At 44.2% G+C, this 22,840-nt stretch overlaps 1 protein-coding gene across 1 annotated transcript in view; it reads left to right on the forward strand.

Moving 5' to 3' along the window:
* Positions 1-22,840, forward strand: part of NINL (ninein like) — a 331,277-nt gene that overhangs the window by 258,889 nt on the left and 49,548 nt on the right. The window contains 2 exon segments of the mRNA XM_029594490.1: positions 18,337-19,812; positions 21,815-21,898. Of these exon segments, the coding sequence (XP_029450350.1) occupies positions 18,337-19,812; positions 21,815-21,898 (1,560 nt within the window).

Here is a 22,840-nt window from a genome sequence, read left to right on the forward strand (position 1 = left end):
AAAGTTACGCCATGGTAGAGAAAACAGCAAGGGGGAAGAGACTGGCCGGTGGATTAAGACATGGTTAAAGGTCATAAACGGGTGGCTCGGCATCTTGTTTACAGGGTTTGGGTTTTTTATGGGTTTTATAAACTATACCCCTCATTAGGTCTTGATTAGTTTACATAATGTGCAATCATCCTGTTTCTAAAATATCATCTTTTATCAGAGGTTTAGATATAAGCACTTGGGGAGGGCTAAGCTGAGCTGTCTCTTCCCTCCCAGGTACTTCCTACCTTTTGTCCCTGAAAGCTGATTTTCAAAAGGAAACCCTTCCCCTTGGAACCTGTGCTGATCCCATTTCCTGCTCTGACCCTTTTCCGTGTGAGGCCGGGAGTGGGGGGGAAGCCGTGCAATTTGCCAACGCGTTCCCTCCCCCCTCCTCCCACAGGTAAAACTCCTTTTGAAAATTGCCCTTTTGTCTACTTCAGGAAGAGAAATCTGCACACTCCCCCCCCCCCCCCCCGAGTTTCATAAATTTGCAGAGCTCAGTTTGTCTCAGACTGGTGCACCTGCCTCAGCATCCCCTGACCCCAGTCTCAGACCCTTCTTCCTTATCCCTGCCTAGGAGAAAATGTTCCAGCTACTTGAAGCCCTCGCTTTAGTCCTTGCCAGGGAAGGGGGAGGGTATAGGGACAGAGGAGCTTATACGTCTAATGGTGCTGTAGAAATGGATTAATAGTAGTAGTAGTCGCAGCCTTTCTCGAAGGTCCATCCTCAGGAACGGAGATTCTTTTTCATGCTATCGCAGGCTTGAGTCTTGAGTCCCGATTTAAGGCTCAGGGCAAAGTAAGGCTGAAAAACAATAACAGGGTTCAAAAGTCCACCTTGCTTGAAGTTTTGAAATAGCACAAATTTTGTTTGAGGCTTCAACATCTACAACTTTTATAAGAGGAAAAATCCCACAGGCAAAAACTCCACAAAAAAAAAAAATAAAAATGTGCACCAAAACAGCACGAAGGGACTTTTTTTGCCTAGATGGATCGTGCAGAAGCCTGGCAGTGCTTTTGGTACACATTCCTGTGGAGCTTTCTTCCCTTCCAGAAGCTGTAGGATATCCAGAGCCTTGGGCAGAAGAGATGCCATTTCCAAACCGTGCAAGCAGGGCTGGTGCAAGGGGATTAGGCGCCCTAGGTGAGTCTTCTCCCTTGCGCCCCCCCCCACCCGGTCTCGGCCCTGACTCCTACATCGTTCTCGATCATGCCCACTGACTGTGTGGTTTTCTGGATCGCGAGCAGGTTGGGCACTGCTTGCGGCCCGCCAAATCTCCACACCTCTTTGCCACCGCTTGCGACCCCATATGGCTCACACCCAGTGGCGCACCAAGGATCTCCGGTGCCCGGGGGCTAATGCATTTGTGTGCCTCTCCAGCATCCCCTCCTTAATCCTTCTTGTACTAATGCTTAAGGTCACAGAAAATCAGTGGCATCTCACACCCACCTCTATAGCATGGATCCTGCTTTAAAACTGGTTACAAAAAAAAGTGTTAATAAAAAGGTCCAAAGGGTCTTCTGCATATTTTTAAAAAGCTGGCCAGTTTCACCCTTCTAGTAAAACTACTATAAAATTATTTGATAGCCTCATTCAACTAATTCTATATGGCTATGAGAGTGAAGTCAGGAATATATAGGAAGGGACAGAATGTCAATATAAATCCTGCACCTCCAGTTCTCTAACTCTGTGCATCCACTGAAATTCCCCCAAACAATGGAGCTTGGATGTTTCCCTTACAGCTCATCATACTAAAACATATTTTCAAATTCTGGTGTCACCTCACAGTAACAGCAGCACAAACACCTTCCACTGCCAGGCACATTGTGAACTAACACAAAACCCTGCAAAAAAGACAATCAAAATCTATACTGCAATCCCATCGTAACATAACAGTAATAACACCAAGGACTCAAACAACAATAACCCTGTGAAAAAGCAAGGGTAAATATTAACCCTGTGAAAAAGCAAGGGTAAATATTACACTGTATCCTAGAATACCAATACACCACCTACTGAGGAAGCAAACCAAACCCGATTGCTATAGATCCCTAATCAGACACTACATGCTAGCAGAATCTCTCATCACGGTCACACACACAGAGCAGAGACAGACTCTCACCAAATACAAAATAAAGGAGCACAAATTAGACAAAAACTGAAATGGAAACTCCAAGAAGCCAGACTCTGTGTATTAACAATGAAAAAACAGTACCACAATTCCTCATAAAACAAATAAAATCAAGAAACATAAAGCATCAGTTATAATAGTAAAACCATAATAAAAGAATATTTTAAAACTACTGATAAATACAATTTCTATTAATTAAAATCATATACCGGTACATTTTTTACAATTTCCCAAACACCAATAAAATATTTAAAAACAGCACATATATCAAATAACATCCAATAATTAAAACTAATAAGGATTTTAAAAAGCCCCTGCTGTCCCCTTCTGTGGGAGCTCTTGATTTCCAGTCACCCTCATATTGTCAAAGATTAGGAGGTTATCCTCTCTCTCTCTCATACATACTCACATGTCCATTCTCTCTCACACATACACTGTCACATACATACACATTCATGCTCTTATACCCACCATAACCTCTTGCTCTCACAGACACTGACACACTCTCAGGCTCTAAGACTCTTCCCCCTCCCCCCCCCCCACACACACAAACTCTTACTCCCCTGGATTTTTCTCATACACACTCATGCTCTCACACTCATTGGCTCCCTCAGATACACACAAACACACACACCCAGGCAAGCTCCCAGTCATATACACACACACACCCCCCCAGGCAGAGTCTAATTCATACACATGCACACACTAAAGGCAGACCCCCCCTCTCTTTCTTTTGCCAGTAACCTCTGAACCTCTCTCATTCCTCTGCTGCCACTGTCACTGCTGCCACATGGCTATTGGGGAGGCGCTGATTGCTGCTACTGGCACTGAAGCCCATTCTGCTGCCTCCTCTGTGCAGGCCCCGTGGGCTTCCACTTCCTCCATGCTGATCTCGTACATTGTGAGATCCACATAGAGAAAGTGCTATTCTTGCACATTCCCAAAGATTACATGTGCCAATCACTAAAAAGTATTTTTTTTTTTTTTACCTTTGCTGTCTGATCTTAATTTTCTAATCGGTTGGTCACAGGCTTTTTTTTTTCCACCTTCCCTTTCTTATTTTTTTGCCAATTCCTTTTATATTGTCTTTTTTTCTATTTCTTTTCTCTCCATCTTCTTCCCTCAAACACACAGTCAAGTTCTCATTCTCACTTGCTTTCTCTCTCTCACACGCACACACACACAGTCTCTCACTGGCACATGCTGTCTGAGTCTCACACACACATAGGCTCTCTCTCACTCCCACATGCTATCTTGCTCAAGCACAGGCTCTCACTGTCACATGCTGTCTCTCTCACACACACAGAGGATCCTCACATGCTGTCTCTGCAAACATTCAGGTCCTCACTCCCACACACAGTCTCTCAACTCACTCTCACATACAGTCTCTCAACTCATCTCATACACGCACACATACACACACTACAGACCCTCAGCATCTCTCTCACCTCTGGGCCTCCTCTTCACGGGTCACCGCAGGATGGGCTCTGCAGCAGCCCTGATCTTCTCAGGCCACCCGCCGCAATGTGGGATCTGCGGCGGCCCTGCTACCAGGCCTTTTCCTCTTCTTGGGCCGCTGCGACTTGGGATTCGTGGTGGCCCGTAAGCGCTGCTCCTCTTCTGCACACGCTGATGCTCCTCCTCCTTCCTGCCCGCGCGGCTCCAACAACATTTTCTTCCGGGGCCGCGCGGGCAGGAAGGAGGAGGAGCACCTGCACGTTTAAACGCAACTTTTTTCTTCGGGCCGTGGTGACGTGAGCTCCACCACGACCCTGCTGATATGCCTGCTATGTGTCGCTGCTCAGCCGCCAGTGGGATGAGGTCCACCGGCGGCCGCATGAGCCTCCCTGCGCTCGGGTGCATTGGCTCCCTTCAGGATAGCATTGCTCGCGGCACCCCCTAATACTTGGCGCCCTAGGCCCAGGCCTAGTTCGCCTAGTGCTTCCACCGGCCCTGCCGTGCAAGGAAAGCTGACACACAGACGTTTTGTGCATGTCTTAAGCTATTTTTGCCCAATCCTTAAATGTGGCCCTTATCTTAGGGTGCTAATGTTTATGAGCGATGGAGAGTGTTTATGTAAGACAGTGTGTGTACAATATGGTAAGTCTGAGACCAGGGAAGAGTAATGTTTGTGTGACAGAGGCTTATATGAGTGTAGAAAACTTGTGTGAGATAACAGCATGTACAGTATGGGGCAGATTTTCAAAGGGTTATGCGCGTAACCCCAAAAACCTGTCCCTGTGCGTGCCGAGCCTATTTTGCATAGGCTCGGCGACACGCGCAAGCCCCGGGTCGCGCGTGTGTCCTGGGGCTTGAAAAAAATGGGCGGGGAGTGGGCGGGCCGGGGGCAGGGTGGGAGCGGGACCGAGGCCTCCGGCATAGCGGTTGTGCCGGTGCGCGCAACCTACGCCTGCCCAGAGGCAGGCGCAACTTCGCGAACAAAGGTGAAGGGGGGTTTTAGATAGGGCTGGGGGGGGGGGCGGGTTAGGGAGGGGAAGGTGGAGGGGGGGCAGAAGGAAAGTTCCCTCCGAGGCCGCTCCGATTTTGGAGCGGCCTCGAAGGGAACGGGAAAAGCCATCGGGGCTCCCATAGGGCTCGGCACGCACAAAGTGCACAAGTGTGCACCCCCTTGCGTGCGCCGACCCCCGGATTTTATAACGGCTGCGCGCTCATGTTATAAAATCGGGCGTAGATTTGTGCGTGCCGGGTTGCGCACACAAATCTATGCCTGCGCGTAAGTTTTAAAATCTAGCCCTATGTCTGTGAGAGTTTTTACACAGCTTAATTGACATCATATGTAAGATAGGAGTATAGAAATCACTAGTATGTGGACAAGAACAGTATGTCTGAGAAAAGGTGCATGTAACTGAGTATATCCAAAAAACAGAAAGTCTCTTTACCATGTGTCTGAGACAGCGAAGGATTACAGTGAGGGCAATTTTCAAAACTATGTAGTCAGGTGAAGAGTCCACAGGTACCTTTAGCCGTGGATTTTGTACCCGTTTTCAAGAGGACGCAGGTTAAGTTCTCTTTGAAAATTACCCTAGGAAAAAGTCCCCACAGAGATTGCAGCTGCTTTTTCTGTGGATCCGTTTTCTGACCACAACTGTGCATTAGTTTTGAAAATACAAAACTACAGCCATTGCTGCTTCCCTTGCCTAAGCCCACCCTGGGAGCGCCTCCATGAAAATGCAGTTAAAAAGGTGCAAATTGTGTACTCTTGCGTGCATACAGGGTGAGAAATTTTGAAAAAAGCCTTTTACCGAGGGCAATTTTCAAAGGGATTTCCTTGGATAAATATTACCCACCCTGTATGCGGATAGTAGTAGGAAAATAGTTCCACAACCCGCATATTTTTACCCGCATTGTAGTAGAGATGTTTCCAGGGTGGGGTCAGGGAGAAAACTAAGGGGTAGATTTTAAAAGGAGCACGTGGTTCCTGATGTGCGCCAGCGTGCGCATGTTATAAAATCCGTTGGCTGCAAGCACAAGGGGGGGGGGAATTTTAGTAAATTACACTCGGCGACGCAATCGGGCCTTCCCCAGTTCCCTCCCAGTCCGCTCCAATAAGGAGCGGACTGGGAGGGAACTTTCCTATCCCTAACCCTACTCTTCCTACCTCTTCCTCTCTCCACCCCGGCCACTAAATCTTTCCTAACTATCTATCCTTTTTTTTTTGTTTGTTTCAGAATTTACTTCAGGCCTGGAGCTGAAGTAAGTTGCGCGCGCTGGCCGGCTGCCGGTGCACAAGTCATCGGGACAGCGCAAAATGGTGCTGTCCTGGCCCGTCACTTGTGCGCGTATCAAGTTTTACGCACATGGCTGGGCCCGTTTTAAACACGCGTAATCCCGATTTTATGCACGCAGACCTTTGAAAATCCAGACCTTAGTGCATAATTTTGGTCGAAAACAGTATCCAGAGAAAAAGGAGTTGCAAATTCTTGCAGGTTGTTTTCCCCCGAGCAATTTTCAAAGGAAAAGTACGCACATACTTTTCCTTTGAAAATTGGTGCAAAGGCCACAGATTAAAATGTCCCAGCAAACTTTGTAGTTATGTGAGCGTATGAAAGTTGCCCTCCCCCCCCCCCCTTCCCAATATGCTTAGTATATGAGTAAGGGAATTAAGGAGCTGTATATGTATGTAGAGCATGTTTGGGTGAGCTGATGAGTGTACAGTGTCTGTCGTCTACTGTTGTGCAGCTCTGAAGGGCTAGACGAAGAGAGAAGGGAAAACAGAGCTGAGGGTCCTATTTCTAGTTGGCCAGTGTAAGCACAAGTCAAAAACTTCAGAACTGTTTGGGCCCGATATTTAAAGCTCTCCGTGTATGTAACTTAGCCATCTGAGAATTGCAATAAGGTTTTCTGGAGACCCTTAATATTGATCTTTTCACATTCGTCAACTTGCTGTCTTGTTAACTCTTTGCTGGTCTTTGCTCTTGTGTAGATTTCAATGAGCCCATCGAATCACAAGTCATATGTAAAAATGAAGTGATTTTGCCCCTGTGTGATTGGTCCAATGGTTATATTCTAACTAGCAGCTTTAAAAAGGTGTGGGTTTGTTTGTTTTTTTACCCAGAATGATTAAACTCTGTAATATCCTACCTGTAGACTTGGTATTAGGTATCTCATTTAACCTTTTTTAAAACTAAAATTAGCTGAATGGTAAGTACTAACATAAATTGGCTTGTTGATTTTATACTCTAAATTAAGGGGTGATGTGAGAGGCTGTGAAACATGATTGTCTAGCATTGCATGGAACGATTGCCCCACCGAGGACAAAAGTAATGTGTAGAAGGCTGGCAGACCTCTTACTGAGCTGTGAAAGCAACATCCTGACTTCAAGGTATCAGTTACCAGAGACATTCTAGTATGGAAATATAATGGTACACATCTGTAGTTAGGGATCTGCTTCCTTGGGTATTTTTTCTTCACTTCCATGTCGTCATCTGGCCCAATGAAAGTCGTTTAACCTCCTTGAGAAAGAGCCAGCCTCTTGGGAAAAGGTTAACGGCAAGTCAGAGAGGTTAGGGATAGGTATATAAAACAGTCTGCTGCTTCAGATAATCTTCGTACAGAAATTTGGCACAAGCTCAAAGACCATTTAAATGTGCTACAACGCAAACAAGCCAGCACTTTAAGACCAGAAAGGCGTGCCATTGAAACTGAGAATTTTGTTTTGGTCAAAGAGAGGATATATTTACTTCTTACCCAACACTAACTACCTCACCTGAATGGGTGCACGTAAACATAGTTATCAAGTGAAGAACATAAACAGGCTTTCTGAATGGCCCTTTTACCTACAGACTAATCTGAAGTAAAGAGATACCCTGCTATATTCTGCCCCTCCCCCGAAGGCATGCCTTGTACGCTAATAAGATCTTATTCAATTTCAGCCTTTATTATCAACAGCACAAGCAGGTATCGAAGCACAGCTTCCAGTCAGAGCTGGCCTGGCTCTTCAGTCAGTCACATTATGTGCACAAATGAGGCATGTCTCGACTGGTACTGTGCAAAGTGTTTTTGGAAACTGAGGGGGAGACCTTGTCAATATTTCACAAGGTCGATTGTATCAGATACCAGGAATTCCTATAATCGTGAACCCAGTTTAAAGAATGCATATTGAAAAGAAGAATGGAATAAACAGACTGCTTTGTGACTGTAAAAGTGAGAATGTGGTTGCTTGGAGCAAAGGCCATCCATATTTGCTGCAGTGCAGCAGTGAACTGCCATTTTGGAACCAGTGAAACAAAGCAATACTTTGGAACCCAGTTGCAATACTCCAGAAAGTCCAAGTTTGGGGATCAGCTTCTCAATTTCATCATGTAATTGTACGTTGTTGACAGGCTGTTTCTGCAGGAGGGGGCAAAGAGGATAGCAACTGGCCAGGAACCACTATTAGATGGAGGATACAGAAGTTAGGAAAAATGCTTTCTTTCCATGGAGAAGGAAGGACTTCTCATGAATTCAGTGCCATGAAGTGGCAGATACTGCCATGGTTTGACTTTACGTTACTTATCCAATTTTAGTTCAATGTAGAGCATGGTTAACTGACTCAGAAAAGCTCAACAATGAATTCATAGAAACATAGAAACATGACGGCAGAGAAAGACCACAGGGCCCATCCAGTTTGTCCATCCATCCAATTAATTTAGCATTATAATTCTCATCACTTCCTTAAAGATGCCTTGTATTTATCCCATGCTTTCTTGAATTCAGATACTGGCCTTGTCTCCACCACTTCTACTGAGAGGCCATTCCTCACAACCGCAACCTGTTCTGTAAAGAAATATTTTCTATGATTACTCCTGAGTCTACTCTCTTTCAATCTCATGAGATTTTTCCATTGAAAAAGGCTCACCTCTTGTGCATGGAAACCTTGAGATTTTTGAATGCCTCTATTATATCTCCCCTATTTCGCCTTTCCTCTAGGGTATACATGTTTAGATCTTTAAGTCTATCCCATATGCTTTAGAACGAAGACCACTGACCATTTTAGTAGCCAACCTCTGGACCGACTCCATCCTGTTTATATCCTATTCAAGATGGAGACTCCAAAATTATACACAGTATTTCAGCCAAAGTCTCCCCAGTAACTAATCAGGGGCAAAATCACCTCCCTTTATCTGCTGACCATCCCTCTCCCTATTCAGCCAAGCATCTTTCTGGCTTTTACTGTCACTTTATCCACCTGTTTGGCCATCTTAAGATAATCAGATACAGTTACCCCCAGATCCTTTGTGTAGAGAAGAATTTCACCTCCAATACTGTACCATCCCCTTGGGTTTTGCATCCTTAATGCATTGCTCTGCATTTTTTTTAGCATTAAATCTTAGCTGCCAGACCTTAGACCATTCCTCAAGTTTCACCTAATCCCTCCTCATGTTTTCTACTTCTTCCTGGCTGTCCACCTTGTTACGGATTTTGGTATCATTGGCAAAAAGATAAACCTTTCCCAACAACCCTTCTGTTATGTCACTCACAAAAATGTTGAAAAGAACTGGTCTAGTGAGTTATGGTGAAGATATGTTGTGCAAAGAATATTGATCACCATATGCACTTTATGAAGATTGAATTTTCCGGAATCTTATAATCCTTTTAATAGACCAAAAATCGCAAAATTGAAACATAGCATTTAAATATTATCTGAAAAGCCCCTGGCGCAGCCGTTGTTCGAATTTCGGCCAGAGTTGGGCTCTTTTATTACGTTATATGTGTGAATAAATATCTCCCATCTAAGGCGACTGGTCTGTCCTGTTTTTGGTTTGCCTTCTGGCTGTGACAGATGGTCTTCTGGTCTGTTTTTGGGATCCCCTGCCCCCCCCCCCCAATTTATTTATAGGACTTCTGTATAGAACGATGTCAAAGGACTTGCTGAAATCCAAGTACTCCACATCTAGCGCTCTCCCTTGATCCAACTCTCTGGTCACCCAATCAAAGAAACTGATCAGATTCAACTGGCAAGATTTACCTCTGGTAAAATCATGCTGCCTCTGATCTTGCAATCCATTGAGTTCCAAAAATTGCACTATCTCTTGTTTTACCAGCGATTCCATTAGTTTGCTCACCACAAAGGTCAGACTAAATGACCTATAGTTCCCAGCCTCCTCCTTACTTCCACTTTTATGAATAGGAACCACATCTGTCCTTTTACAGTCCTATGGAACTACTCTAGACTCTAAGGAGATGCCAGGACTTCTCTAAGTTCCCTTAGGACCCTCGGATATATCCCATCTAGCCCCATCTTGCTTCAGGAAGTAAGGGAGAACATAGTGAGAGAACATTTCATTCCTAGGCTGATGCAGCATCATCTGTCCTGTATTCCACTCCACATCCACCATAGGATGCATTAGGGAGTTTGAAGCAGGCCATAATTTTCTCCACTTGGTTCAGCTACCAATTTGCTAATTTCTCTGTTCTGTTTAATTTTGTAGAAAAAAGTGGTATGCCAAACATATGCATGTAAAACTTTCAGAAACGTCCTTAGAATAAAGCCTCAGAAAAAGTGAAGAAAATATCTTTTTTGGAAAGTAATTTTACTTCTGAGATCCTCACATCTGCTAGGTGCAAGGGTAAACCTAGCTAAGCATCTTTTAAGAATATACTTCTAAAGCAGTATCAGCCAAAATGTTGTCATAGATTCAACTCAATACCTTTTGGCCAACAGGAGTACCAAATAAGTCTGCTCCATCCAGTCTGCCCAGTTATTCCAGATTGATGGTATATAAATAAATAAATAAATAAGAATATACTGCTAAGAATACATCCCAGCTGTCAACCATAAAGTGTGACCTTCTTGCAACATATCTTTTCCTATCCAGATAGCCTTGTTTATCTTCCTCATGTAGGGTGAACCAACTTGGGTAGATGACCATACAAGATTCCCACTAAGTTTCCTCCAGCATCCCTCCTTTCACTTGTCCAACCACAAAGTTCTGTAATAATCTAAATAGCCAGCAATAATAGTGTGGTTATTGCTCAATTATCCAGTCTCCTGGGTCCCCTGCCTGCCAGACTCGGCTATGTGAGCACCTGCATCTCTGCCATTTATTACTTGAAGTGAATGTACTGCTTGCAGCCTGTCAGACAGACCCAGCTGCCACTTGCCAGACAAACTTGGCCATGGGGTTACTTGTGTTTTTGTCAGGATTTCAACATTTCATATTAACTAGTTTAGCCAAAAGGTGGATATTAGAACAATTCACACTTAAAAAAAAAAAAAGCATGAATAAAAAAATAGGGGGTGTGAGAGTGAAATAGCAAAATATAGTCTCAAAATGCAATTGATTTTTTATTTAAAGAGATGGTGCTCCAATAATAAATAGGGATAACATCATGAGAAGATTCAAGAGCATCTAAAGTCGAAAACGCATGGGAAGTAAGAGTCCAGCAGTAGACAGATGTAATCCAAATTTTATAAACATTCAAATAATAAGTAGTTACAACCTAACTAGGTCCCCCAACATGGCTATGTTTCGCCAAGCAGCTTCGTTAGGAGGGACAGAACTGTAAAGGAAAGGTAAAATACTATAATATAAACTAAGACAGCACCTATGATTAATGAAAGATTAGTTAGAAAACAACTCAACAAGAAAGTTTTCAAAATGCCATACCTGGAGGGAGCTTCAGAGGGGTAAATAGATGCTAAACAAAGCAGTTTTAGTCAGGAAACTGAAACCGAGCTCCCGGTGATACAATTAAGAGCTGTCAAAATTGGCCCAAACTGATCACATGATCCTGAATGACCAATGAAATGGAGCAAAGGCCCAGGAGGATCAGATTATAGACAATAGTATGTGTAACACTGGAAGAATAGAGTGGTAATTGAAATAAAGTCACTACCCAAAAACAGACCATTCGATCTCATGATTTAGACCAAATGGTTGTAGAGAGTGTAAAGCAAAGATCCAGCATCGTTCACGTAAAAGGAGCCTATCCCTGTCACCCCCTCCACAACATACTTGAATCATGTCAATCACAAAGAATATCAACTCAGATATATCATGCTTGCACTTAACCAGTGCAAAACTAAAGGGGCGCTTTAATTGGACCTACAGATGTTAAATGCTTGTTCTTAATGAACATGAAGTTTTACCCACATACAAAAGTCACAGGGACACATCATGATGTAAACAACTTAAGAGAAACTGCAATCAGAAGAAAAACGCAATGAGTTGAATCTTCTCATGATGACATCCCTATTTATTATTGAAGCACTATCACTTTAAATAAAAAAAAAAATCAATTTAATTTTGAGACTGTATTTTGCTATATCATTCTCACACCCCCTATTTTTGGATTCATATTAACTAATTTGACATTCATTCTGCAACCCCAATATTTGTTGAATCAAGCAAGTATGATGCTTTAAATACTTATTGTGTTACTAAGTTGTGCTTTCTGCTGTATCTTCATTTTTGGCATCTAAAGCTCCTCTATACTTATCCTATGCCTTCTTAACCTCTCTGTTTTATAAAATAGTAATTGTAAGAAGAAAAAGACCCTAGTGGTCTATCCAGTCTGCCCAGCAAGTATTTTTTTTTTTAAGAGTAGTGTGTGTGTCTGGGAGGTGTGATTGTGAGCGTGGAGGTTGTGAGGATAGTCAATGTGTGTGAAAGGGGGTGTGGATAGAGCCAGGACTGGGGAGGGGGCAAAAAGGGTGGCTTCCCCAGGTGTCCTCCTGCAAGGGGCTTGATCAGGCCACTGTCTTCCAACCGTGACGTGGCTCACAGATTCAAAAGGAAAATAACTGCCTCCCATCTCCCAATCCAGCATGTGTGGGGCCCAGTGAGGGAGCGAGAGTGTGTGTGTGTGTGTGTGTGTGTGCGTGTGTGTCCGGGGGGGGAGGGGGGGCTGTGAGAGGAGAGCAAGAGAGAGTATGCAAAGGGGAAATAGTGAGAGGAGAGAGCAAGACTGTGTTGGGGAGGTGGCAGTGAGAGAAGAGTTTGCAGGGAGCAGTAAGAGGACAGAGTAAGAGTGTGCAGTGAGAATCTGTGTGGGGAGGTAGTGAGTGGAAAGAGCAAAAGAGTATTTTTGAAAAGGGAGATAGTGTGGGGGGAGAGTGAGCATGAAGAAAGGGGCAATCAGGGGAGAAAGCAAGAGTGTGTGTAGTGGAAAGGAGAATAGTGATCAAGAGTGAAAAGGAAGCATGTGAGCAAGAGGAAGGAGGAATAGTGTGAGAGAGGGTTGCGTGAGAGGATAGAGCAAGAGCTGGGGGAGGTAGAGCAAAGCTGCAGGATAGAGAGAAGGGGAACAGATGAGGAACAGAATGGAGTAAAGAGAGAGAGAGGACCAAGAATGGCAGGAGATGGAGACAGATAGGACCCTGGATTAGGGGAGGGGAAAAAGGAATCTAGGGAGATAATGTAGGAGAAAGGGCATGAAGAATAGGAGAGAGAGCACAGGAAAAAGAAGAGGAAGAAAGATAAAAGCAGAGCAGGTAGGAATAGGAAGAGGAGAAAGAAAAAGCAGGAGAAGGGGGTTAGAAAAAGAAGGAAGAGAAACTATTAAAATATTCACTGCTGAAGGAAAGAGACAAAGAAGAGAACTTAAATAGAAAAGAAAAAGTGACACCAAAGAGAGACAGAAAACTAAAGTAGGAAGAGTGATAAAGGCAGAGAATGAGAAAATAAAGTCCCTGTGCCAGAAAATCAAGCCGGGCACCCCAACGGTTGGAAACTATTTTATTATCTATAGAGAATATCAGTTAAGAAGAAAGTGGTTCGCCAGTTGGGAGAAAGGAGGAAAAGAGAGCGTCCATACAGATTTCCTCTCTTTCTCCCACTAATCTCGGGAGGAGCAGAATTCAAAAGTTCTAAGGTATAGAGAAGAGGGATCCTGGGCAAGGGAAAGGGAGAGAGGTATTGTGGATAAAGGGGGGAAAGGCAGGGAGGGAGGAAGATAGTGGGCAGGACCTAGGGAGGCAGAAGGGGAGAGAGTTGCTGGGCTGGGGGTGGATGAAGAGAGAAAGGGAGGAGAAGGTTGACTGTGGGGTGGGGGAGGGAGAGAGAGCTAATGCTGGTCAGTGAGGAGAGGAAGGGAGGGGCAAGAGAGGGGATGCTGCCTGGGGAGGAGAGACAGGGAGAGATTTGCTTAGTTTTATTTGCTTTCATTTTATTTTTGACTAATATTGCTTTTATTGTTCTTATGCTCAGATTCTGTGTTTGATGTTGTAGACCAGCGGTTCTCAACCTGTGGGTCGCGACCCCGGTGGGGGTCGAACGACCAAAACACAGGGGTCGCCTGTGTTTTGGTCGAACGACCTGTGTTTTGGTCGTTCGACCAAAACACAGGTCGTTCGACCAAAACTGACCCCAACGGCCCGGTCCGCAGACCAGTACCGGGCCGTTGGGGTTTTTTGCCGGTCCACGGCGCTGCGGCTACTGCGGGGAGGCGGGGCAAAGCTGGAGACCTGCCTCCTCCAACCCCAAAAGGGAGCGCGTCGTGGTGCTCCTCCTACTTACTTCCTGCCCGCCCTGCCCCGGAAGACAAATGTTGCCGGAGCCGCACGGGCAGGAAGGAGGAGGCGCGTCAGCCGCGTGCAGAAGAGGAGCAGCGCGGCCCATCCTGTGGCGACCCGTAAAGAAGAGGCCCAGAGGTGAGAGAGAGGTGTGTGCGAGTATGAGATGAGTTGAGAGATTGTGTGTGAGAGTGAATTGAGAGACTGTGTGTGTTTGCAGAGACAGCATGTGAGAGCCTCTGTGTGTGTGAAAGAGACAGCATGTGACAGTGAGAGCCTGTGCATGAGCAAGGCAGCATGTGGGGGTGTGAGAGAGCCTGTGTGTGAGACTCAGACAGCCTGAGCCAGTGAGAGACTGTGTGTATGAATGATTGCATGACAGAAAGAGCATGTGACAGTGAGATCCTGTGTGTGTATGTGTGTTTGAGAGAGAAATGCATGTGAGAATGAGAACCTGACTGTGTGTTTGAGGGAAGAAGACAGGTGGAGAGAAAAGAAACAGAAAAAAAGGCAATATAAAAGGAAATGGCAAAAAAATAAAGGGAAGCAGATGTAAAAAAAAATAAATGACTTTTTACTGATTGGTACATGTAATCTTTGGGAATGTGCAAGAGTAGCACTTTCTCTATGGCGGATCTCACAATGTACGAGATCAACATGGAGGAAGTGGAAACCCACGGGGCCTGCACAGAGGAGGCAGCAGAATGGGCTTCAGTGCCAATAGCAGCAATCAGCGCCTCCCCAATAGCCACGTGGCAGCAGTGGCAGTAATTAGATTAATTGTTTGACTCAGCTGGAGGTGACAAAGTATGAAGTGGGATGTGAAATCAGCTTGATCTGGTGGAGAATTAGGATTGCTGTTACACATGAACTGTATTTGGCAAACATAAAGGGAGCCAGGATAATCAATTGAAGCCTGCAGCTGAGGACTGATTCATTATGACTCATGTAGAAATGAGTGCATTTTCCAGATTAGTCTGCATAACACAATTCTCAACATTCAGCATTATTTCTGCTGCATAGAGTTTTATCTGAGAGGCTCTGAGGTTGTGAGGGAGCCAGTAAGAGTGAGAGCATGAGTGTGTATGAGAAAATCCAGGGGAGTAAGAGTGTGTGTGAGTGGTGGGGGGGGGGGGAAGAGAGTGTCTTACACCCTGAGAGTGTGTCAGTGTCTGTGAGAGTGAGAGGTTATGGTGGGTATAAGAGCATGAATGTGTAAGTATGTGACAGTGTATGTGTGAGAGAGAATGGACATGTGAGAGTATGTGTGAGAGAGAGAGGATAACCTCCTAATCCTCGACAATATCAGGGTGACTGGAAATCAAGAGCTCCCATGTATGGACAGCAGGGGCTTTTTAAAATCCTTATTAGTTTTAATTATTGTGTGTTATTTGATATATGTGCTGTTTTGAAATATTATTGGTGTTTGGGAAATTATAAAAATGTATAAGATTTTAATTAATAGAAATTCTATTTATCAGTAATTTTAAAATATTCTTTTATTAGTATGGTTTTACTATTATAACTGATGCTTTATGTTTCTTAATTTTATTGTTTTATGAGGAATGGTGGTTCTGTTTATAAATGTCATAAATAAGTATGCACTAAAATCCAACCCCATCCATAACCCCGCCCCCATATGACCAAAGCCCCGCCCTCGCCCCGCGAGGGCGGGGCGAGGGGTCACCGCAACATGAGGAACTGTATTACGGGGTCACGGCATTAGAAAGGTTGAGAACCACTGTTGTAGACTGTATTTTAAGATTTATTTTAATTGCTTGTATCTTATAATGTTCTCAGTGATGTAGCGACTTATTGTTATAACTCTTGCATGCTTATGGAGGGGTGAAATATAACTCTAAAAAAATAAATAAATCCTGAGTCGGGGGTAGAGGACGAGACGGGGGGGAATACTGGGCAGGAGGGAGGGGGAAAAGATGGAGGGAATGCTGACCAACTCAGTGGGGGGGGGGGGGGGTAGTTCTGAATATCTGCTCCAGATGTAGAAAAAGCTGATTCTGGCTCTGTGTATGAGGTGTGTATTTGGGAAGTGTGGGTGGGTGTGTTGGGAGCTGTAAGTATGTGTGTAGGCCTGTATGGATGTGGGCTGTACAGGATTTAAGATGTGAGTATATGGTGTGCGAGGCAGGTGTTGGTGTGGGTGTGAGTGGGGTGTATATTGCATGTGGTCTGGTGTGTGTAGGGAGGTTTGTGTAGTTGGCTGTAGATGACTATGGGTATGGTGGAGGCAGGTGTGTGATAATGTGGGGAGTTGAGTGAGATGGGTGTGCATGACTTTGGATGCGTGTGGAAAGTGGCTTTGAAGGCATCTTTTGGTGCCATCTTTCACCAGCTAATTCAGTTATTTTTCTCTGTTTCTGTCTGTCTGATGTTGCTCTGGACCAAAATGCTGGAAATAGCAGGGGCCACTCTTGAAATGGAACGCTGCTCAGCATTCCGCAGCCTGTCACTCTCTCTCATAGAAAGCGGTGGGGATTTTTTTTTTTGGAGAGTCGGTTCTCAAAAATTGCTGACCTAAAATTTCTAGTTGCCACTTCTTCTGGATATTGAAATTTTCTTCCTGCATATCAACTTTGGGGAATTTCTGTCCCTTTTTTGGAGGGTTATTAAGGTCAGATTCCAAAGGGTTTAGGCTCCTAACGTTTGGAGTTAAGTTTCTAAATTGGAACTTTTGAAAATTTACTAGGGCTGCGTTCCTAAATTTAAGCTCCTAGTTTCAAGTTAGTATGATATTGTGATTGTGATTCTGGCAATGTGGATGGACACAGTCAACTGGAAACTTGACTGGGACCAGCAATTCATTTCACATAGGATACCAACTGGTTCTTAGATGGGTAATATCCATTCACCGTGTACTTGCACATGGTTTGAATTGACAGCCAAAGTCAGAGGTGAAAGGCTTTGTAGCACTTTGCTAATACTCTGAGCCATCTGGAGTTCAATACTTCAAAGTCCATGCTTGTGGTTGTTGCAAGGAAACCAGTGATACAAAAACCAAATGACCACTGAGATCCATTTTGTTCTACTTATTTTTTTTTTTTAGTAAACTGTTAATATTTTCATCCTTATTTTATAATTCACATATCTTTATCATGCGTCTTCTCTGATGACAAAGCTACTGCTTCAGTCTGGAGTTTTCCCCCTAAGTTTGTAATAGTTCAAAAAATGTTTGCACTTGGGAAACAAGAGAGAGCTCTCCATCCATACAACATGCCCTGGACTTTTTACCAGCAGAGTTATTTTGAAATCGGTACTACTTCTACCTGCACAATTTTGGGGAAAGTGTATTTTTAGTTCATAGAGTTTTTCTGTAACTGAATCTGTGGCTAGTGAAGTCTAGAGATTGATTGTGGCTTTACTCAAATCTCATTACTGGCAAGCTGAGTTTAGATGTCTGAATAATTCCAGTACAAATCTTTTCAAGTTGGCAAAATTGAAATGTATCTTGTATGCATCACTATAAATCCTTACGGGCGGATTTTAAAAGCCCTGCTTGCGTAAATCCACCCGTAGGTCCCGGAGTTTTTGGAAGGGGCGTGTCAGGGGCGGGGCCGAACGACGCGGCGTTTTGGGGGCGGGACGCGGTGTTTCGGGGGCGGGTCTGGGGGCGTGGTTTTGGGCCGGGGCATTCCGGGGGCGTGACCGCGCCCTCCGGAACCGCCCCCGGGTCGGGTCTCGGTGCGCCAGCAGCCTGCTGGCGCGCGTGGATTTACGTCTCCCTCCGGGAGGCGTAAATCCATGGATAAAGGTAGGGGGTGGTTTAGATAGGGCCGGGGGGGGGTGGGGGGGGTGGGTTAGGTAGAGGAAGGGAGGGGAAGGTGAGGGGAGGGCGAAAGAGAGTTCCCTCCGAGGCCGCTCCGATTTCGGAGCGGCCTCGGAGGGAATGGAGGCAGGCTGCGCGGCTCGTCGCGCGCCGGCTGCCCAAAATCGGCAGCCTTGCGCGCGCCGATCCAGGATTTTAGAGGATACGCGCGGCTATGCGCGTATCTTATAAAATCTAGCGTACTTTTGTTTGCGCCTGCTGCGCAAACAAAAGTACGCAATCGCGCAGTTTTTAAAAATCTACCCCTTACTGTATTATAGCATGTAAGATTAAATGATACATTTGAGATAAAATAGGTGCTGAACTTTTGAATATACAGCATTATTATGTATAATAATATCTAAGACGGATGACCATCAAATTGTTTATCTGTAGGAGAGAGGCAGAAGAACTGAATCAAAAGCTGTCACAGACTGAAGTGCAGTATGCAGAAGATGTACAGAGCTTATGGCAGCAACACCAGCTTGAAAAGGAAAAGATGTTACAGATGCATGAAATGCAACTGGAGCAAGTGAAGGAACAATGTAGCCAAGAGCAAAAACAATGGGAGGAGAAGGAAACGGGCTGGAGGAAAGAACAGCTAAAGCTTGAAGAAAGGATGAATGAAGAGCAAGCTAATATCTGTAAAGCGTTCGCCCTTGAGAAGGAGATGATGGAAGCCAGTTCCAGAAAGCAAATAGATGAACTTAATGGTGAGACGGCGAACCTAAAAATTCTTTTGGCTGAAGCCGAGAGACATTTGAAGAACAGTACATCCCATGTAGTAGCAGTCAGTCTTAATTCTAAGCTGAAGAGGCAGGGCCATCTTGAAACACAAAGAAAGGAAGAGCGACTCAAGCAACATCAGCAGCTGTCTCCTCAGCTACAATCTCAGGAAAGTGCAGGAGAAGAAGTGCCATCCCCACTTGACAAGGGGGAGCAGCTGGTGGCAGCGGAGATGGAGCAGGAAGATGAAGGGATATTGAAACTAGAGACTTTGTTTCAGTTGCCGTTGAAAAGGGAGGAGGACATCCTTACTGAGAACCAAAGAGTGGAAATCCAAGGCCAAACTCAGCAATATGAACAGGTATTAACTTGTTCAAGGGCCAAAGATGTCCAGCTGTCTTTGTTGAGCGAGACGGAGCAAGGGGCACTGACCCAGTTAGGGCAGAGGAATAGCCTGGCACAGACGTGCAAAACCAGAGCTGAGGAAGGGGTGAGGGGAAAGGAGGAAGGGGTGGAGTTTACAGAAGATCAAAACAGATTAAACCAGCAGCTCTCTGAACAGCTTCAGGCCAAAGATGAAGCCCAGCTGTTTCTCAGCGAGCATGAAGACAGCTTGCTTTCTCAGCTGCAGCAAAACTCAGACCAGATTCAGGCGCAAGAATCCAAACTGCAGCTGATCTCAGCAGAAAAAGAGGAACTGCTGAAAGAGAAAATGCTTTTTATACCCCAGATCAAGCATTTCAAAGAGCAGCTAGACATGATGCAAAAAGAGGAGCAGCGGCTATTAACCTGCTTAAAGGCGGCTAGAAATGAAGCACACAGGCAAAGGGCCGCGTTCGGACGCCAGCTTAAGGAAAGCGAAGAAACCCTTGGAAAGAAAACAAAACTACTTGAAGAGTACATGAGCACAAACCGCCAGCTGTTGGGGCAACTGGGGAGCAAGGAGGAAGAGCTGGCGGCCCTGCAAAGGAAGGAGGAAGAACTGCTCACTCGGCTACAGCAGAGAGAAAATGCAGCAGCCCAGGAGGTGCAGAGTGCAAAAACCAAGCTTGAGATGGAGAAGGAGGAGCTGAAGGTCAAACTGCTGGAGCTGGAAGATTTAGTGTGTAAACTGGAAAAAGAAACGGGAGCAACACGGAGTGCCAGGTTTGACTTCCTTATACAGTTTACTAACTTAACCAGTGTCACAGAGGTTCCAAAAATGTTTTAACTGCATAGCAATACTTAGCATAACAAAAATGTCTACCTTTCCCAACTAATCTCACTAAACAAGCTTGATCTGGGAAGAGAAAGGTTCACGCTTTGGTAATTTGAGTTTGCAAATGAATCTGACTGGGCCCATAAGCTCTGACAGCCTCCAGCACACACTTTCTCCTGTAACCAAAGCTTTACTAACCAAAGGTGAATAGGGGGCTGGGGTGGTGTCTTTGGCATTTAAGAGCTGGTGCTGTACTGCCATTGACGTTGCGGGGTGCTCACTCCGGGCTATTTTCCTTCTCTCTCCTGCCCTCCCACACATCCCCCAGTTCCATTTCTGACCTCCAGCTACAAAATATTTCTCTTGCTCCAGTTGATGCTAAAAGTTCAGCGAAAAATAAATAAATAAATAAATAAATAAAAAGTGGAAAAGTTCCTTTTTAAGTTTAATTTTCTTTTGTCTGTATTTGGGGAACATTTCAGCGGTATCAGTTTATATTTAAATATTTGTCAGCAGCCACCCAGCATCAACCACTTTGGGGTTTCTGTCTATTCAAAATATGCTGAAAAAGAAAAGCCATTATGCAGCCAAATGATCAGACTTAAAGCAGGCTCCTTAGACTCACAGGGCCTGATTTTCAAAGCCATATGTTCATAAAACACAGTTCTATGTGTGTAAACGGCTGTTCTAAACTTGACCCAGGCTCAGTGCTTGTAAAATCCGTGCATAAATTGGTTTTGCATATACTTTTAGGCAAACTAGAGAGCGGCATTTCGGGGTTGGAGCTGGAACTTGCATGTAACATTTTTAATTTAAAAAAAATAAATGAAAAAAATGTGAGCCTAAGTTACCCCATGCAAGTTACAACCATGCAGGTAAGTTTGTGAGCTTCCCGTGGAATTTATGCACAGATTTTCAAAGCGAACTTACATACATGTTCACTTTGAAAATTTGGGGTAAGGACTGCGTGTGAAAGGTACACACAGACTTTATCCAAATGCTCACAATTTATTATTATTATTTTAACCTGTTAATGATATTTATTATTGTTTTATGGGGGCAAGGTCCAAACATCCCATGCAGTTGCAAAATGCACAGATACTTTTACTGCACATACTGTCTATCTAATTTTTAATGAGAAACTACCCCAAGTAGGTTTTCCTTTGAATATTAGCTAGCCTAAAATGCACGCGCTAGAACTGCCTATGTTCTTGGGACCTAGCTAATAGTATTGGCGCTGTGGAAGCCCATGTGTACTTTTAATCGAGCTGAGGATAGTAATTATCAGAGAGGCCAATTTACACAGGGAAAATCACGGTTTACCAGCGTAAATGATTTCGAAACATGCCCTCTAGACTGACATTCATAGCTGATGTCAGTCGGCTCTTTAAATGTTCGACAGGCTGCTGTTTCTACACTGCGTACTAATAGTTTTCATAGCCTTTTGATCGAGCAATAGCAGATGCCTGTAAATGACTCGTATTTCATTGATCTTCTGGGGAAGTAATTTGATAACCTGGTAAGTTTTGGAGCAGTGGAAAACTGAGCTTTTTTTGGCATTAATGAATCCCTTTCATTCAGTTTAAGTTGACCAAACCACACTGGTCTTGTTGTATTTGGATGTTAAATAGTGAGAATACATACCCGAGTTTTGCCAGCTGATTAACAGGATAAAGCTGCCACTCCAAGGCAGTCACTTTGCTTTCTCAAATGTACTTTTTTTTTTTTTTTTTATTAAGTCTCCCCCCCTCCCCAAAACTCTTTGGCCACACATTGTATCTGGCCCTATTTATTGTGAGGTACAAATTAATCTCAGATAACTAGAGATGGCCCATCTTACAGGAGAATGGGTTTCATTATGAGGCTTGCAAGCACCAAAGTGGGCATTGCTACACAGAGAGAACTAAATTGTTTAATGGCCTTAAGTGCATGACTTATTCCTTCCTGCAGGATTGAAGTAAATCAACTTTTTGAAGATAACAGCATGCTGAACACTAAGTTGGATGATGCTGAAGGAGAAAACAGCCAACACAGGTGAAGAAACATGGTGTAATTATGTGCTTCTGTAAAAGTTTGTGTGGGAAAGAGAATCCGTTTGCTGTTCATTGATTATATCTGACAGGGAAAAAATATTTTGCCAAGGTTTTGAGTCTCTGCTACAGCCAGGATAGCTTAAACAGCTTTTGTTAGAAAAACACTGTAACATCTGTGACTGATACTATTCATTATTTCCCAGAAGCCCATGCTGCAGTTATGTTTGCTCTCACTGGATAGCTGGCTTATGTGGCCTATGCATGATTTATTAAGGATGACTTCAAGCACTGAGTAATTGAACATGACCTTCCTTTTATAGCAGCTGTTTGGAGGTTGTGCATACATTACATATGCTTTCTTGTCACGCCAGACAAGGCCAAAGATGGGGTAAGTCAGACTTGCACCATCGCACGGGCCAGTGAATCAGCATCAAAACAGTAACTTACAGGGATCCATTACTTTATCCCAAATTAACCCAGGTGGAGACGTTCAGTCTGTTGGGGGTCAGCAGGGATATTATTGTGCACCCAAACCCAAATTTTGAAGGACAAGCAGATCAGTGTACTTAGTCTGTTAGGCTTTGACTGGTCTGAAAACACCGGAGGACCCTCCCCCCCGTTATATTCTCCTGGCTGTAGCATAGCAGTTTATAACAAAAGCAATAAACATGGAAACACATTTAACTAAATGTTCCAAACAAACAAGAATACTGTAGAAACATTTTTTAAAAATGTTTAAAGCGGCATTAAACGTGGAGCTTCACCGTATTCATTTTTGCGTGAAGTATTCCACCCCATGTCATCGTTTGTCACTTTCTTTATACTTATTAGAGCAAATGGTGTCCAAAATAGTGCTTCAAGTGTCAGTCAATTTAGAAAATAAAAATGTTAACAGATGATGCCAACATTGGCAGTCATGAAAATACTTAAGTCAAGCTAAACC

Source organism: Rhinatrema bivittatum, chromosome 3 (assembly GCF_901001135.1).
Source record: "Rhinatrema bivittatum chromosome 3, aRhiBiv1.1, whole genome shotgun sequence".
Lineage (NCBI taxonomy): Eukaryota > Metazoa > Chordata > Amphibia > Gymnophiona > Rhinatrematidae > Rhinatrema > Rhinatrema bivittatum.